Genomic DNA, 18783 nt, shown 5'->3' on the forward strand with positions numbered 1-18783 from the left:
TTTGAAGCAGTTCTTGTACTTGAGTACACTGAGAAGATTTAGAGTGTCATATTGCAGATGGCAGGATAAACACTGTCACATTTTGTTTTTGACCCCAAAAAGTATGAATGGAGTAAGATGGTAATTGTGCGTGCGTAGGACATCAATGTACCTTCTGTCATGGTAACTAGATCTTGTATCCGAAGTTCAGTCCTTCTGAGTGCAGCAGCCAATTATGTTGTGTATGTAGGCCTAGTTTTACTACAGAGTTTTACTCCAGAGTTGTCCAGACCATTGCGTCTTGTTAAATTGAACAGGCAGCAGCAAACCTACTCTCACACAACTAGAATATCTCAATTTACAACCGTTAATATCACAGATTGGTTTGGCTTTAGGAAGTAGTCATAATACAGTACGCCTCTGGTTTGACTCATTAAGTCACATTTCCTATTGGCAGAGCCCAACCATTATTTGGTACTGTGACAGCGAAGACACGCCTTCCTCCACTGTGACCATTCCACTGCATGCTGAGCTGCTGCTGCTTACAGCCCCAGATTAGAATGCTGCGTGTCTTTGATGTTTATGTTAATGTGTGACAGGTTTTCTTTATGGTACTTAAGTCTCGTGTCAGTGTGTTTTTGTGCCTCTGCCTTAGAGGCCAGTGTCGGGGCTTGTTTTCATTTGTATGCCCGACTGGGTGTCTTGGTGCCTGTGGTGAAAAATGGGCACCGTTATCCAGCCCCACTGCCCACCTACGGGGGCTTCCCTCTTCTGTCTGGCTCGAGTCAATGGGCACCAACCCCTGGGTGAGCATTATTCCAGCTACGTTAGCTTTAGCACCCATACAGATAAACTCGAGCGTAAAAACGCTCACTTCCGCCAGCCGGGGGGTGGGGGGTGTAGCAGCCGTTTTGCTGGCTCTGTGGACTAATGCCTTGGCTGAAGTGGAACTGATTAGGAAGGAGGGGTGAGGGGGGGCGGGGGCACACCTGGAACCAACCAGGAAAGGAACCCCAACCCATCATCTCCACTATATGAAACCTCCCTACACCCACCCCCCTCTTTTTTCTTTCTCTGTTCTTCACCAATCTTCAGTCCACAGATGTTAATATCCTCCAATGCGAGACTGGCAGAGTCTCCTAAAGCATGGCATTTTCATTTGAACCTCTTATATCTGTCAGCAAAAGGTGAATACAACACTTTGACCTGTTTCCCTCTAGGGCTGGCCCTAACGTCCAAAGGTTCTAACATTCATTCGTTGTAGCAGCATTCGAATATAGTACATAGAGTATATCCTGAAGTAGTTGGCAGATTCAATCGAAGGAGTTCAGAAGTAGAAATAACTGAATGTCATACTTTGAGGGGTTTAGCACAGACCGCAGGGTCTGATGTTAGTTCTTGTTGTCTTGGTGATGATTATGACGATGAATCTGTCTCCTTAAAGTCAAATATTTCATTAGTCATCATCATAATATGGACTCCTCTGTCAGCTCCGATCTGTCTACAGGGGCAGCCCACATAATGACATACGTTTGTTTACCTCTAATGGCATGATGTCACCCACCCATAAAACAAATAAATACAATGATTAATAAAACGAAAGCTTTAAGGTTCAGAGCAGCCCTATCTCCCTCTTCTCCCAGATGGCTTATCCTCGTCTAAGTTTCTCTTTTTCCCCATAATGTCAGTTTTCTTTTGAGGCAACGCAGCCCCAGCTTTACAAGTGCTGCGCGCCACTAATTTCACACATCTTGAAGTCATCACAGTTCCTCTTATAAAGCCTGTATTAAAAGTTTTATACAAGTCCTGCCAATAGAGTCCAAACAAACAAACCATAGCCGGACCTCCTCTGTGTATAACTATGGCATTATGAGCTGTAATTGTTTTTGTGAAGCATACCAGACTGGTGAGGAGAAGGAAGGTACACAGCCCTGTTGTCAGTCACATGCATTTGTTATATCATTCTGAAATGAAAGGTCCAAACGTTGTATGTTGCACCCTTTGGGACAATATCTTAACCCCATTCCTGGAACTTTCAACCTGGCGTCTCTATTTTGGGCATGCCATAGGCGAAAAGTAAAAAGAATAAAAAGGCAAACATAGCCATTGTACAAGCTCACAGCGTGTCACGAGCTATTTTCACTTTTCTTCGTATGATCAAGTATATACTGTAGAGTTTTAGTGGTTAAGGAGCTTGTCGTCGTAAATAATTTAATGTGCGAGGCCTGGCAGTATTTGACAGTTAAACAAGTAAAATGTTCTTCATGTTCATAAACAATGGTCTTACTGTACATTTTACATTAAAGTGAGATATTAAATTATACTGTATATATTTTTGTCCTCAGTGATATATCTTAACTGGGATAAAGATGTCACGAACGGCTTCAATGGTGCTTTTGAAAGAGCGTAGCTTTTTTTTCCTGGTTCCTCTTTCTGAAGAACAGTGTCCTTTCCCGTTGTTGACCTGGTCTCTGCAGTCTTGACGTTTGGCTCGATTGTGGTCGTTTACGATTGAAAGTGACATCATCTTGCTGCCAGCGGTGCCTCACATGGGTCATAGTGTATTTGTGAAGACCTGTCTGGGAGTTGTGTGTGCGTGTGTAGGGGGCATTGTCTCTCCTCTGTGTCCTGTACCTCCGCAGCCTTGCACTGACCGAAATAAGCCAACCCCTGACTTAGCCTTTCAAGCATATGCCAGTGTTGTGGTGTGGTGTGCGCTGGCAGCCGCACACTTACACCTCTCCCTGCATGTTTAGCCTGGCCCTTTAAATCTAATCTGTCCCATTAGCACCGCCACGCTTGCTTTACTAACTTTGCCCCCCCCCCACACCCCCTCCCACCCTCCTCCACTGGGCTGACAGCTGCCGTCACACAGGCAAGGCCACGGTACGTCGGTACAGCCAGGCAGGCACAGACACCCATTTATTAGCCCATTGAGACCTGGAACGCATCTGTGTCACTTTTTGTTTTGAGCTAAAGAGCATTATTTTACACTTTGGCTATTCAAAAATATTTTTGAAAAATCGTGAAAATGTGTGCGACTCGTTGAATATATATTGTTTTAAAGCGAACATTTTTTACTTGAATCTTTGCTTCTGTTCTGGGGGTCCCTGGAACTAAATATTTTGAGATGCGGGTCGGCGGCCAAATACATATAATTTTGGGGGATTTTGACATGAAAACGTTTGTGAACCAATTTTTTCAAAAAGGATTTTGGATTTAGAAGACATTTGTAGAATCGGAACCTCAGGCCTTAATGGGTTAGAAGAGGGAGATCAACGGAGGAGGATCTCCTGCAAGTGGATTGGTGTGGGGGTGGGGGGGGGGGGTCTATCATTCTTTCCCTCTCAGTCCTCTCTCCCTGCAGTCATGGCAAAGTGGCAGCGGTGTTCTGTAGCCTGTCATTACCTCTCAATCTCAACTTCTCAAGTGTGCGCGTGTTCTCGGTAGAAGGATTTTCATTCGGCTACTGAAATGGGGGCCGGGGTGAACACTCCGCCAGCAGCGTCGCGGTGCTGATGCTCTGCAGTTGAGAAATAAGTACGCTTTCTCGTTTGACTTCAAGTGTCGAGATTTGCTCCCGTTTTGGTTCCCTTCGCCGCCACTTGGCACTGTGCCCGGTGGACGTGCTCATCATCATCACAGCCTCGGCTCCTCCGTGAGCCACTTTAAAACCACCCCACCGTCAGCCTGTTGAGGAGTGAATCACCGCGCTGTTGCCCGCCCCGCTCACATCCTCTCCTCTCTCGCACTTACTCATCTCCGCTACGCTGTTGCCACTCTGGTGCTGAGACACAGGTGATGCTCTTCAGTACACACAGCTTATATAGCGCTTACCGTTCCTGTGACACTAGTTACTTTAAGGTTCTACACTGATCAGCAGACATTTAATTTACCTCTTATGCCCCATTTTATTATACTGTGGCTATTTAAAAAAATAACAGATCTCAGGAGGCCTGAATTTCGGTGCGGGATTGCTGGAATTACGCATCATTTAATTGATTCTTGCAATTGTTGCGATTCTTGCAATTTTATATTGCAGGTAATTCCCACATGCATTTACACATTTTGTTGATAATATAATTGGCTAACGTGAATGGAAGCCGTGCACTGCGCGCGCTCTCTCCTAAAGCCATTCTGGTCTGTACGTCTCCCTACAAAGAGTAGGAGCCCCCTCCCCTCCCCTCCTGGCTGTGCTTGTATATCGTCGCTGTCGGGCAGAAACCTCTTACGACCCCCGGAAGCAAAGATTTTAACAAATGTTCGCTTTAAATATGTATATATTCCAAAATGTGCACAAACTTTCACGATAAAAAAAAAAGCAGATCTACAAGCTCATAGCGCGGCACTCTGTGCCGCGCTATGAGCTTGTAGATCTTGTAGATCTAGATTATTTTTGAATAGCCAAAGTGTAAAATAATGCTTTTTAGCTCATATCTAAAAATGACACGGATGCTTCTCCAGGTCTTATTGTGTTAACGCTCTACTTGATAATACTACAGCGTCACACAAAAGCATCAAACGTTTTGAGCTTGTGGATCTGCTACTTCTGCCTTTAAAAGTAACAATTTTGTACATATGAGATTTCCACCCGACAGAGACGATATACTAAGCTAGCGATGTGTAAAATACTGCCGCAGAGACGTCTCTCCCCTTCTCCCTTTTCTGTCTCTATTTGTCCCAACTTTCCCAATGCGTTTGGTTTTGTTCCTCTCATCTCTGTATTTGGACTTTCCAAGGAGTAGTGTATAGCTCTCTCTATCACACACGCACGCGCGTGCACACACACACACACACACACACACACACACACACACACACACACACACACACACACACACACACACACACACACACACACACACACACACACAAGCCCTCTGTTTTACTTGAGTCCAAACACAATAACTGTAAGAAACACTCATTGGATATGTACGTTTCTTTTATTGTTTTTACCTAAAGTTGTTATGGAAAGTAGGAATGTTAACGAGTCAGTATTTTGCGCGTCGGGGGCATTTATTGGTGTGTCGATGGATTTATGTTTTTGCTGCGCAGTTGGGAAGAGAGCGCAAACTGCTTTTTTTTTTTTATACAAAACTTTTTTTTGTAAAAGAATTGAAAGGAAAGAAATAATAATAATACAGCAACGAGTCGGGAGTCTACTTTAGACTCATCTTATCATAACTAATGGAAAGACATGAAGCCGAGGAAAATACAGCCATCTACAGCATAGATTTTTACCTTTAAAAAGAGATTACCTTAAAGGATGACTTTTCAACATTTTCATTTTCAATAATCTACAAGCTCACAACGCACTGAGAGGACTCGTGACACTTATAAATCTTCTATTTTCGGTGAGCGACTTACGGTATACGATGGGGTATACATAGACGTAGCGGGGGGGGGGGCGGGGAGGGGAGCTCGTAGCCTTGTAGAGAGATGCAGACACTCGGGGTGGATGGACGGTCCATCTACACACAGCGCCAGCTGCTTCTCCTGCATTCACATTGGCTGACTATCTTAACAACTCTGTAAATGTGTATAGGAATCTCCTGCAGTTTAAGTCCTAAATTTGCGCGTCTCCTGCACTCCCAACGCCAAAATTCAGACCCTGGAACATGTAAAAACCTCTGTAGACTATTATAAAACATTGTAAACTGTAAAGTGACAAGTCCGGCCAAATACATATGATTTTGGGGGTCCTTGACATGAAAAAGTTTGAGAACCACTGATATAGAAACATACGTTTTTCCGAAAACTGTTAGGATTTAGAAGACATTTGTAGAATCGGCTTCAGGTCTTAATGGGTTAAATCGTTAATCGCTATTATTTGTACAACAATTGTCAATCAAAAAATGTCATAATCGTAACAACCCTAGACAAAGGGGATACAAAGATGTTGCTTTGCTTGGCGAGCCAAGAGGGTTACTCCCCTGGCCTGCATGCACCCTCCACAAGGTCAGCGGACCTTCAGAGAGTGGATTGATTGATTGAAGACTTTATTAGTCAGAAATGTAAACAGCACGTGGTACAATAAGACATTAAAGCTAAAAGGATAACAAAGAAAGTTCTGGGGACTTGTTTCCATTGTGGTCCTATATATATTCTTCAATTCATCAACATGGCATAAAAGTTCAACACAATAATGTTGTCAACAAATACAAACATTATATGTACAAAGGAACATGTATCTTAGAGATTTTACTGTCATGAATCTGTTCACTTCTTCCTGGGATACTGTGGCTTTTGACGTGTAGGAGGATGGCCCTAGGACAAGGTTGTCAAACTGGCAGCCTGTGGGCCAAACATCCTAAGTGTTAATCTAACTCCAAGCGTGCGATGATTTCTGCACGGTTCCATTTTGTACACCTTCAGAGTTAACACTGAGGATTACACACACCAAGATGCCAGCGTCACTAAGATATATACACATTTATATTGATAGCCAACACATTTATTTCATAAAATAGGCCATTGACTCAAAAGATGAATGTGTTTTAAATCCATTGTTGCCACTCGCCTCTTCCATTTTCTCATGAAAAAAGACCGGACACGTAGCCTGGTAAACCCTCCCTCCGGAAATCTCATTTCAATTCGATTTCAGAAAGGAGTCTGGTCTGAAACGCCTTTCTCCAATAATCGCTCTGCTCGCCGAGCCGACGAGCCTATCAGCGTCGTCGCTCATTGTTCTGTGATTGACAGCGACAGTTGGCCAATCAGGTGGCGAGTTCGAGTGAGCCCGAATGAACCCGAGTGCAGCCTGAGAGCCGCCGAAAAAAGACGAACGGCAGCCATTGTTGTTTGTGCGAGTGCCTTCACTTCTTACTTTCAGTTTTATAACGCTTTCAAACTTCTTTTTTGAGGCACGGAATTTACTTATAAGATATCGTTTGGATAGAATTTAGTTGTTTAACTTCATATATGTGGTCAATTAATCATGACAGAGCCTATTTAAAAATATAAATTTAGAGAACCGGCAGGGGCGGGGAGTGACACGCATGTATCCCAATAAGGCAACCTATTTTCGGCATGGCCGTCCCAAAAGTCTCGTTGCGTCACATAGTCTGGAGCTCGTCAAATTGAACTGCTCATTGGCTGAAGGGGAAAAACGATCATTGGTTGAAGGGGTTGTCAGTCAACGGTATTACTCCCGCCCAACTCCAGCCCACAGCGATTATTGCAGAAAGGCGTTTCAGACCAGACTCCTTTCTGAAATCGAATTGAAATGAGATTTCCGGAGGGAGGGTTTACCAGGCTACCGGACACGCGCATCACTTGTGAGAGAGATGGAGAGAGAGAGAGTAATGCTTACTATGTAATATTCAAACAAAATTCATGAAGTGAAATGTATTGTTACAGTAGAGACTGAGACACATGAGAACAGGTTGGGGAAAAACGCACGCCCGTGCATGTTGGCGCATGCACAGCTGGTCTGACATAGGCCCCACAAAGTTGCATTTGACCTAATCTGACCGGTGACCTTAAATAAATTTGACTCCACTGCCTTAGCCACCAAGGCAGAAGATTCCTTAGATCTCTTTTGGAGTACTAGGGGCATCATCCACTTCCAACAGGACCATGGGAGCTGTCTTCCCCCTTTACAGGCACCGTTTCCTCGGCTCCATCAACATCAGATTATCGCTGTTGAAAGATGAAAATATTCAGGAATAAACTCAATTGGAAAATCTATTGGGAACTCACTGCGGAATTTCATTGTTTATTGCTAACACAAATTGAGAATGTATATTCAAATACTGTACTGAACAGAAACAATGAGTTTACTTGTATAACTTGCATTAGATACCTCTACTGACTTGCTTCAGTCTAGCTTTACATTAGATATGCATGTAGACAGATGCACACACAAGGATGCCTTACGCCACTTGAGTGCCAACACAATAATATAGTAATAATACTGTATATTGACTATTTGTTTATGGTCATTATAACTCGAGGTTAACCCACACACAGCTTTATCTTGAATTCAAATTGCTGCATAGCCGTAGATTTAGAAAGTGACAGGTGCCCCCCCCCCCACTCAAATGTTGAGATGGCTTGAATGCCCCCTCCCCCACCCAATAATAGAATGCTTTGAAAAATAGATAAATTGATTCATCCATCTGAGTGGATCTCTGAATTGGCTTGTTAAATGAATAATCGGTGGGCATAAATAGCATGCTATAGTAATGTTCCCGGAATTTATGGCATTTAATGGCCATGAAGAAAGTGTTCAGATTATTCGCCTGCTCTATCTCTATGGAAGAGCTACCGGGGATAGAGAATAAAGAATTTAAAGAGTGTATGTATGTATGCAGTTTTCTACCTACAGGCCACCTTTCTCTTAACACTTAGGGTGCGTTCGGAAATGCGCACCGGAAGCACACTCGCCTATTAGTTTGTATTGGCCAGTGTGCTCAGTGCTATATTTCAGAACGCACCCTTAAATTGTCTACCTCTCTCCCAACGTTCTCTAAGATTTCCGTCATAAGAATTTGAAACGTTCAGCCTGGATCGTTGGCCTAGCGGTCCGGGCACTTAGGCTCTAATGTAGCCTTACAGCGTGTCACAAGTCCCGTCCCTGTCTCTCTCCCCGTCTCTCTCTCCCTCTTTCCTGTCCATCTTCACTGAAAACTATCAGTAAGGGCGCGCTCCCACCGCACTTTTATTTTACCTCTGGGGCAGAATCTAGAGCCATATGAAATCCGTGTTAACGGAATCGCGGACGGAATCGCGGAAATGACCAATAAAAATGGAATTGGAATAAAACACGGAATATTGCAGAATTTGGAAAAAAAAAAAAATCGCGGTAAAATATTTTTTTTTACCGCGAATTTTTACAAATCCACGGGACACCACCATTTTGCATGGCCACATCCTACTTTATAAACAGTAAAATCCACGTAGAAATAGTCTTAGAAAGACGATAGAAACAATAATACATGCGCGACGCCATTTTGCGCATGCTCAGACCGAAGTCACCGAATTATTTTGGGAACATTTTTGCGTATAACACAACAAGGGCCATGTATGGACTGTTATATCTTGAACATTTATTCATTTCCACTTACCAGACACTTTTTTTTATGGTAAAAATGAGCATAAAAAGCAAAATACAGAATTCAGAAATATTAAAATGGAAAAAACAGAATTTGGGAAAAAATAAAACGGAATTGGGAAAAAAATAAAACGGATTTCATATGGCTCTAGCAGAATCTGCCAATGCTTTGTCAATGCAAATGCGTGGATTCTTGGAAAAAAATCCGCAAGACCAGGAATCCACGCATTTGCATTGACAAAGCATTGGCAGATTCTGCCCCAGAGGTAAAATAAAAGTGCGGTGGGAGCGTGCCCTAAAGGCAGAAAAGCCAAAAATCTTTAAAACATTTTTTATTTTAAATGTTCGTGTTGGGTTTTTGCTGCCCCACACTCACTTTGTGAGCAGTGTTGCCAGATTCTCTGTGAGAGTTCTAGGAAAAACAACCCAAAAGAAGCGACTATGGGCCACATGAGCACTTTAACATGTACATCAGCTATTTGAAAATAGCAGATCTACAAGTTCACAACGCGTCGCATCGCGACACGTTGTGAGCTTGTAGATCGGCTATTTTCAATTAGAATCTTGCGGGAAATTATAATAAGCAGATCTGGCAACCCTGTTTGTGAGTCCCTTGCAAGAGTGATGCATCGACATTACGGCTACACAAGTTGACAGTCGGTTGTACATAAAAGTAGAAAGTAATGGTGTGCAGCATGAGATGTCACCACTATATTTGAAAGGTGGCAGACCATGCCAGCATCTGAGGAAAAAGACGTCAGAACTGTGAGCATGTTTGATAATCCACATGGCATGGAGAGAGAGGGGAAAAGGAAGTAGAGCACAAGTGATGCCAGATTTTTGGGTCCGATCCTGATTTTGGAGAGTCCTCCTAGCCCACCAATTACCGCTGTATTGACAGATAAATAATTTAAAAAAAAGAAGAAAAATCTTGAAATCACTGTGAAAAGATGTGATTTAAAGTTTCTGTCAGAGAACATTTAAGCAAACAAATGAATACAAAACAGTTTTTGATACACATTTTAAATTAAGTATGTATTTATATTAAACTTTGATTGATGAAAAGAACATACTGTACTTAACTCTGAATATACAATGGACAAGAAAGTAAATATGAAATCCGCTAAAACTGTTTTATTTTATTGAACCACTTAAGCCCTATTAAAGCTTTTTTTTAATAGCTGATCTACAAGCTCACATTGCGTCACAATTTGACATGTGAGCTTGTAGAAAGTAGATTTGAAATCGGGGCATATTTGCTACATAATTTCTGATACCGATGTCATCAACAAAGTCAAATAATGGCCGATATATCGGTTTAGTTGGGCTCTCAACCCATACACACGCATGACATAATAAACATCAACATTAGTAGGGATGTCCTGGTCAAAACACCTAAAACGTGTTTTTTATATTCAGAGACTGTACATGTCTGTAATTTCAAGACTGTGCTGTATTAGGCTATATCATTAGTCTTGTTGCAAGCTATACCAAGCGGCAGTAGTACTTTAAACCAGTGCTTCCCAAACATTCTTGCTCAAGACTCAAAAGAAAAATTGGATGTTTGCCCCGGACCCAAACGAGTGAAAATAGCAGATCTACAAGCTCACAACAGGTCGCTTCGCGCCGCGTTGTGAGCTTGTAGATCTGCTATTTTCACAAACTTGTTGATTTTCGGGTTTTATTTATGGTCCGCAAGTCAAACATGAGTTCCGACCCACAGTTTGGGAAAGAGTGCTCAAAACTGTAAAAGGGGTTAAAGACTTTGACAACTCGGACTGAGTTGAATGTGCATGGTCATTAACCCATTGAGACCTGAAGCCGATTCTACTTGTCTCCTAAATCTCAACAGTTTTCTGAAAAACGTTTGTTTCTATATCAGTGGTGCTCAATCTTTTTCATGTCAAGGACCCCCAAAATGATATGTATTTGGCCGCGGACCCCCATCAAAATATTTTGTTTCAGGGACCCCCAGAAGTAAAGATTTGAGTTAAAAATGTTCGCTTTAAAAATATATATATTCAAAGATTTGCACACATTTTCACAAATTTTCAAAAATAGCCCAAAGTGTAAAATAATGCTTTTTAAGCTCAAATCTAAAAATGACACAGTTCCAGGTCTTAATGGGTTAAGACTAAGATTTGATGTATGTTGTCATTTCAATAAACATATATTACATAATGTATATAACGCCTGCTTGTACCACTTTCATTGTAAACTTTCATCTCTGCAATTGGCTAGTTCTGGTACATCTCATAAGCCGGAGTGATGGGAGCGTTTAACCAGCCAGGATGCACAGCTTATCTCATGGCCTGGAGGGACAATTGCTCTGCGATTATAAATTCATTACTTGAAAAGTGTGCTCAGTGCTACTATAGGGATCTACCGATTATCGTTACCACTGATTATCGGCTGCGAAAGATAATTCTTAATAATCGGTATCTGTCTGTACATCATTTCCGATATTGCCATTTAAGGGCATGACTGCGCATGTCTGGCACAGCAACTATTCTCCGAAAGATAGAAAAGCTGTAGACTGGCAGAAATAGCCAATCATTCATCATTTCATGTTTGTGGGAGACATGTAGAATATCCAGCTCCGGCAGGCAGTAACGTTACAGCTACACTCCAGTCCTTAGCGGAGTGACATGAAAGCTGTTTTTTTAATTAAGACCCCTTATATAACACTATCGGAGCTTATTACATTACAAACTTAACTTGGGAACGTAAAGTCACTGACTGCCTCTATCGCTTGCTCTCTCCATCTCTCTCTCACACACACGCGCGCACGCACAATAGCATACGGCAAAATTTGCTGCAGTTTCTTTTTTTTCCAAGTGAAGCATCCTAAAGTTGAATAAGTTGCATACAAAAGTTACACAACTCACTTGATAACATAACTTCACTCGCTGTCTTGTTCAATCCCTCCTTTCTCTCTCGCGCACACACACACACACACACACACACACACACACACACACACACACACACACACACACTCAGCTTGATATTAAAGCTTTAGTCTGTAGATTTATATACATTTCTTAATAATGAATTACACATTTGTTTCATAAAATACCTACACAAAATAGACTGATGTAGCACTTGCAGTCTGCTCTTGATGATGCCAGATAAAAAAGGCAGATATAATCTACAGCAGGGGTCTTCAATGTTTTTCAGCCCAAGGACCCCTTAGCTGAGAGAGAGATGAAGCAGGGAGGGACCGCCACTACATACATATTTTATAAAATTGAGTTGCGTGTTGTTATTTTTTGTGTTCCATACAACTTAGCTTTCAAAGCTAGCTTTTGTCATTGTAATTGCATTACATTGTTTATGATAGCTGTTGTTTAACAGACTTTATCGCATCAAGTGTTTCTAATAGAGGATATGCGCATGCTTAAAGTGAATGGCACATCGAGTGGCAAATCGAGTGGCAAAGAAACATGCAAAATGAGTTTAACATTGTTTAATGTTGTTTAATGCAATCAGATATGACTTTTCTGTTTGGATGCATGGGCTGTCGAGGCCAGAAAGTATTTTTTTGACACTCAGTAGGCATTCCTGCATAACTTCCGGGTTTGATGATGATGTCACACGCATATCCTCTATACTTAATGCCATATGCCATCAATTACCTCATTGATCTTTTTAACTGTTCATTGATTGGCTAGAATGGATCAATTTATTTTGGAATGCAGCGTGCCTGATTGGCTCTATTAGTCTATTGTCTCTTTTCCGAAGACGATGCATTTTTAGCTTGTAGATCTGCTATTTTTGGAAAATGATACCTCCAGAACAGGGATGCCTAGAGGGTTCAAGTGGTTAACCCAGCCGTAGTTACAATCCGGACTGTCATTCAGATTGTGGTTTGTATCTCCCGCCAACCTGGCAACCTGATAATGTCAGTTTTTAGCTAGGCGTGTGCGTGGAAAGGGTGGGGATGTGGCTGTCGTGTTGTTGAAATCCCGACTCGCGGACAGACTCACGCGCTCACGTGCAGGACCTTGGCATAGACGTGTGATTTGGACTGTAGCCCTCATTAGTGTACTGTGGGTGTGTGTGTGTGTTGCATGTGGTTGTTTACTTTGTCTGCACTGTTCATTCCTGTCAATAGCCCAGAACTCCCCGTGCTGTGTAGGGCAACACACCTCTCTTTCTGATCTGCTGCTCAGAGTGGAGTGCAGGATGAGTTTGTCTGTGATATGTCTGTTATAGACTATTGTCTCTTAACCACATGAACCCTGGCGTCCCTATTCTGGGCATGTTATTGTATGTGAACATTAGGCAAAAATAGCAGATCAAGCTCACGTTGTGAGCTTATAGATCGAGTATTTGATGTACAATGAAGTATGGGTTTAAGAGGGTTACTTAAAAGTTGTGAACATTTTTTAACTTCAAGACATCAATCAAGGGTTTAGAACTTTGCCTCAGTGTCATACTGGCAGTCACATTTGTGGTCTGTGGTCTTGCCACTTGAATTAAGCAGCAATGTCTTCAAATTTCCTTTTGACTTCTAATATTGCAATGATGTTGCATCGTGCAGCTCTACAAGGGATTGTGAGGTTTAACAAAATGTATTCTTCTGAACAGAATAGAATCTATCCTTATGTTAAACCTATAGACTTTATTAACAGTTTGCAAAAGGTACAGAGGTACAGTTATACAATAATGCTAAAAGGATCACACAAAAAGCCCTGAGGGCTCGTTTCCATTGTGTATTCAATTCATCAAGACATAAAGACGTAACGAAAAAACTTCACATGGATGCACCTGGGACGTATCATCAGTGTTGTAGCTTGGGGTCAAGGGTGTTTCGGGTCTTGCAGCATACACCCTTGCCCAGGTTACCCAGCCGGGGTTGATCAAGCCCCGACCTACGTCCCAGTAGCTACTCACGGTCAGTCCTCTTAGGGTAAGACAGGGCCACCCAATCCGCTTCTCCGGAACTACTCTGCCGGGACTGGGGTAGAGGAGAGGCTCTGGCACGTGGAGGGACTAGGCTCTGTGGATGGCCTCCTGGCCGGGCTCCTCCGCTGTCTCACCAGGTCCAGGACCTGAGCGTTGCACCAGAGTCCCCCACTCGAAACTTTTCATTCTGGTGTGATGGTGTCTTGGCCCTACGTACAATACTATACAAGAGATCATCAATACTAGGAGCAGTAAAAGTATATTTACAGAAAAACATTGGGCCTGGGGGGTAATTTATTTTGGCAAGCTAGACGACATATTGCAGACAGGTGCTCTTTTATGGCGGTTTTGAAGGAGGGTAGGGAGTCGCACTTTTTGATGGCTGTTGGTATGGCATTCCACATTTTGGTGGCATAATAGTAGAATTAATTCATCCCCATGTTTGTGCCGAATCTGGGGGAAATAAAGATCAGTGGAGCTCTTTCTGGTGTTTCCAGCTGGAATCCAGCCATGGATGTTGTGTGGTCAACGTTCTATCTGGTCATCTACCGGTAGGGCTGGGTAAATTCAATACCTTATAAGCACTGACTGAATCTAGGAGGTATTGCCTAGTAGCGAAACATTAATTTGGTACCACAACAATTTAAATAAAAACAGGAGAGTTGCTCCATGTTAGACTTCAAATAATCTCCAACTCCACTAAGGTCAAATCCTGCACCTCCAAACAGAAATGTTCGGAGGTGAGGTTCCTGGTGTACTTTTTAACAGAACAATAGGCAGGTGAACTAAATTTGAAACTAATCTTTCTTTTTGTTTTACCAGTATGCCCATAGTGGCTGATCTATGCCCCCTCAGTCACACTGTTCTTTACTGATACTTTGTCTAAAAGGTCCGTCCAAAAAAGTCCTTGCGGACTTGTTTCTGTTGAGGTCCTTGGTATTCATTTCATAGACATATATACCGGTAGTAGCAACTAAACAGTTCAAATGTCAACACAAAAATACAGAGAAAATAACACTATGTACAAAACCTAAGAAGTTACAAGTGACAAAGTAGAGAGTAGTGAGAAATGACGGCACTGACAACCTTCATAGATTAGTCACGCCGTTCCAATTTTTTTTCTAGTCAAATTTAGGTAGGTTACTTAAAGGTTAATTTCCAATTATTTATCATAGTAATAGCAAGATATTTTATTAATGCAAATTAACTACGGGTAATGAGGTTTAATGCAGTAATTGAAAATAGATTTTTCATAATTTCTTTACAAAATTGACAGCTGCCCTCAACCCAGGATAGGGAGACATGGGTGAGGCCAGGGCTTGTGAGAGTTCACTTCCATATGAGACTGTTTGTTTAGAAAAGTGTGTTTATTTCACAATTATAAGAATACGAAAACAATAACTAAGTTAAAATGTGTTATTTATTGCATACAAGGAAGGTATAAAAAACGTAATTCTTTTGTGTTGGAATTGAAATAAACCGTAGCGTAGCGGCATAGTGTCACGCAGCACACTCTACTAATTTTTCTTATCTTTTCATAGACGCATAACATAACAGCTGGTAAAAGGTTAAGAATTGTACATTTATTATGGTATATAAATCTTGTATAGAACGTATTATAATGTTCTCTACAAGTGCGCTCATCATGATTGGAAATACGGGAATTATGCAATATTATTAACGGTAAGGTCCACCGGAGTGCCCTGTGTGTGTGTGTGTGTGTGTGTGTGTGTGTGTGGCCTGGACTGTGGCCGCTATATTTAGCAGCACACAGGACAAGTCTCTGTGGTGAAAAGCGGCATCTCAACACAGAGACGCACGTTCTCCTTGGCCTGGGCCCTGCCCAGCTTTCTGCAAGACTGCATCTCTTCAGCCACAACAAACCCTGTGAACTGTCTGGGAATCAGTCCAGGAGAGGAGGCAGCGCTGGTATCCTCAGCAGCTGGGAGAGTGTGTGTGTGTGTCTACATGCGTGCATGCGTTTATACCTTTTGTCTATTGCATAATTGGCGTGTAGCTGTTGTATTGTTTTGCTTTTAAAGAATACTTAAGACGGTACCCAGTGAAGGTGGGGTGTGGGGTTAAAGACAGTGCTTGTACACTGTAGGTGATTAAGGTTACTGGGTGTATTTGGGTGTATCGTATTTGGGTGTCTGCACAGCACTAGACTTGACAAAGAGTTCCTGTTTCTGCCTGTTTGTGGCTGAAAAATCGCTGACTGTGACAGGTCAAAAAGGCTGTAATGTACTATAGGTCAAGTGCAAGTTTAGCTCCCCATGCCGTCTTTTATGATCCGTGAAATGGATATCACAGTGACATCTTTGTGTTGAAAACGATAAGTCTGCTACTGCTCGATTGACGGCTAACAACTTAATCTGATCAGGAGGTTTGATATTGCTGAGAGGTAGGGGGGACTGTCTGTGACGATGGCTCATCCTTATCTCTGTCTTTCTCCTCCTAGATCTGGTGTCCCTGTTCGACCTGGAGAATGACCTCCCGGACGAACTCATCCCCAACGGAGACCTGGGCTTGATGGGCATGTCGTCCAACGGCGGCGGCGGCGGCCCTGGCCTAAACTCGATGGTCCCCGACGCGGCTGCCAAGCACAAGCAGCTGTCGGAGCTCCTGAGGCCGGGCAGCACGTCCATCCTGGGAGGATCCCAGCAGGGAGGCATGGTGGGGGGCCAGCTCGGCGGCGTGCTGGGGAAAAACCCTTTGGGCCAGGGCTCGCCCAACCACGCGTCTCCCCAGGCCCAGAAAGGAGGCGGCGCCGCCTCCGGACAGGGCAACAACGGCAATTTGACCATGGGCTTCAGCCAGGCAATGCTGAACAGCGGACAGAGCCACGGGGTTATGGGTCAGCCTCAGCCGGGACAGGTGATGAACGGGGCTCTAGGACCCGCGGGTCGAGGTAGACCCGGGCCCCCCGGCATGCAATACCAGAACCAGGGCATGCAGGGGCCACAGGTGGGCACGGGGGCTGGCGTCGGAGGCAGCGTGCTCGCAGAGACACTCACCCAGGGAGGGGGACCGATGGGAGCGCATAACAGCATGAATGCCCAGCAGGCTGGCAACATGAACAAGGTGAGTGTGGTACACTGCTTTTTAACCCATTGAGACCTGAAGCCGATTCTACATGTCTCCTAAATCTCAACAGTTTTCTGAAAAACGTTTCTATATCAGTGGTGCTCAATCTTTTTCATGTCAAGGACCCCCAAAATGATATGTATTTGGCCACGGACCCCCATCAAAATATTGTGTTCCAGGGACCCCCAGAAGCAAAGATTTGAGTTAAAAATGTTCGCTTTAAAAATATATATATTCAGAAGATTTGCACACATTTTCACGATTTTTCAAAAATAGCAGATCTACAAGCTCATAGCGCGGCACTCGGTGCCGCGCTATGAGCTTGTATATCTGCTATTTTTGAATAGCCAAAGTGTAAAATAATGCTTTTTTTAGCTCAAATCAAAAAATGACACAGTTCCAGGTCTTAATGGGTTAAATGTCATTTTTCACACGGAGCGATTCTCTACTTGTTGAGCATGAAATACTGGATGAGTTACTTCCCCTAAAACGGTAGTCAAAACAACTGCTAGCTCTCACCGGTTTAATCAGATGTTGCGATCCAGCCAGCTGAAATGTGATCACTTAAAACATCTTAAATAAACTACACTTCCAGTCACTCGCTGACAGCCCCATGGTCCTGTGCCACCGAAACACTCATTGAGAAATGATGCGTGCAGACTGAACAGAGGGCCATCCTGGTGCCAAGTGGAGCCGTGCCTCTGGATCAAGCCCAGGGCGCCCTCTGGGAGCGGGTGGGGGCTCCCATAACAGATGAATGTCAATCTAGTTAGTTATGACTGTATGTATGGTTGTGTGTAAATACCAGCAGGTTAACCACGTTGAACCCTAGTGTCCATATTCTGTGCATGTCATTATAGGCAGAAAATAACAGATGTACCGTTCACAACGCGTGGCTTTGTGAGCTTGTAGATCGGCTATTTTTTGGTAGAGATTCGGTGTAAAGGGGAAAAAAGCGGGCGACCGAGTATAGACCCCTGGGGGACCTTGGTCAATGTAGGGTTTAAGTGGTTAATATGCAACGAGACTGTGTATGAATGAACATCCACTTTGTGGTGTGTGTGTGTGTGTGTGTGTGTGTGTGTGTGTGTGTGTGTGTGCGTGGAGGACGGGACTAGCGCATGATGTGAGAAGGCTTTCCGCCGTCCCACTGCGTCTCAAGGCTGTTGTGGTTTGACAGGAAACCGAGGGGAAACCAGTGCAGTAGTTCTCACCGAGATGACATACACAGACTTGGCCACATGAAAAAGTCTTTCCTGTGCTGACACGGACACCCGGCGCTCCGCTCCGCTCCACACTCTCTTTTCACATAACGCCACATAAAATGTAGAAGCTCCACACTCAGTCTGTGGGTTGCTGGTGTCATACTACCGCAACAAACCAAAGTGATCGTATAGGATAGTGATTCTAAGATTGTGGTCCAGGGGGGCGCCGATAGCCGAGTGGTTAAGGTGCGTACCACACGGGCTCTGATGCCTGACAGCGAGTCTCGGGTTTGATTCCCGAGCCTGGCGGACCTTAATTGCTGCATGTCAGTCCTCGACTTTCTCTCCCTGTTTCCTGTCTCTACTGTCAATAAGGGCAGAAAAAAAGGCCTAAAATAGCTTTAAAAGTGCGGTCCTTGAGGAGTTCCAGGGGGTCCCCAGAAAATGTTTAAATCAGTTTAACCACTTTGAAAATAGCCGATTGACAAGCTCACAACACGTCGTGACGTGTTGTGCGCTTGTAGATCTGCTATTTTCAGAACATCT

The 18783-nt window shown here is 43.4% G+C and overlaps 1 protein-coding gene across 3 annotated transcripts in view; it reads left to right on the forward strand.

The window, feature by feature from the left end:
- crebbpb (CREB binding lysine acetyltransferase b) overlaps positions 1–18783 on the forward strand; it is a 58631-nt gene that overhangs the window by 6605 nt on the left and 33243 nt on the right. For all 3 annotated transcript variants that reach the window (XM_084071510.1, XM_084071511.1, XM_084071512.1), the window contains exon 2: positions 16407–17029. In XM_084071510.1, coding sequence (XP_083927636.1) covers positions 16407–17029 — 623 coding nt within the window. The remainder of the gene's footprint in view (positions 1–16406; positions 17030–18783) is intronic.

This window comes from Gymnoscopelus microlampas (genome assembly GCF_963454915.1).
Source record: "Gymnoscopelus microlampas genome assembly, chromosome: 11".
Lineage (NCBI taxonomy): Eukaryota > Metazoa > Chordata > Actinopteri > Myctophiformes > Myctophidae > Gymnoscopelus > Gymnoscopelus microlampas.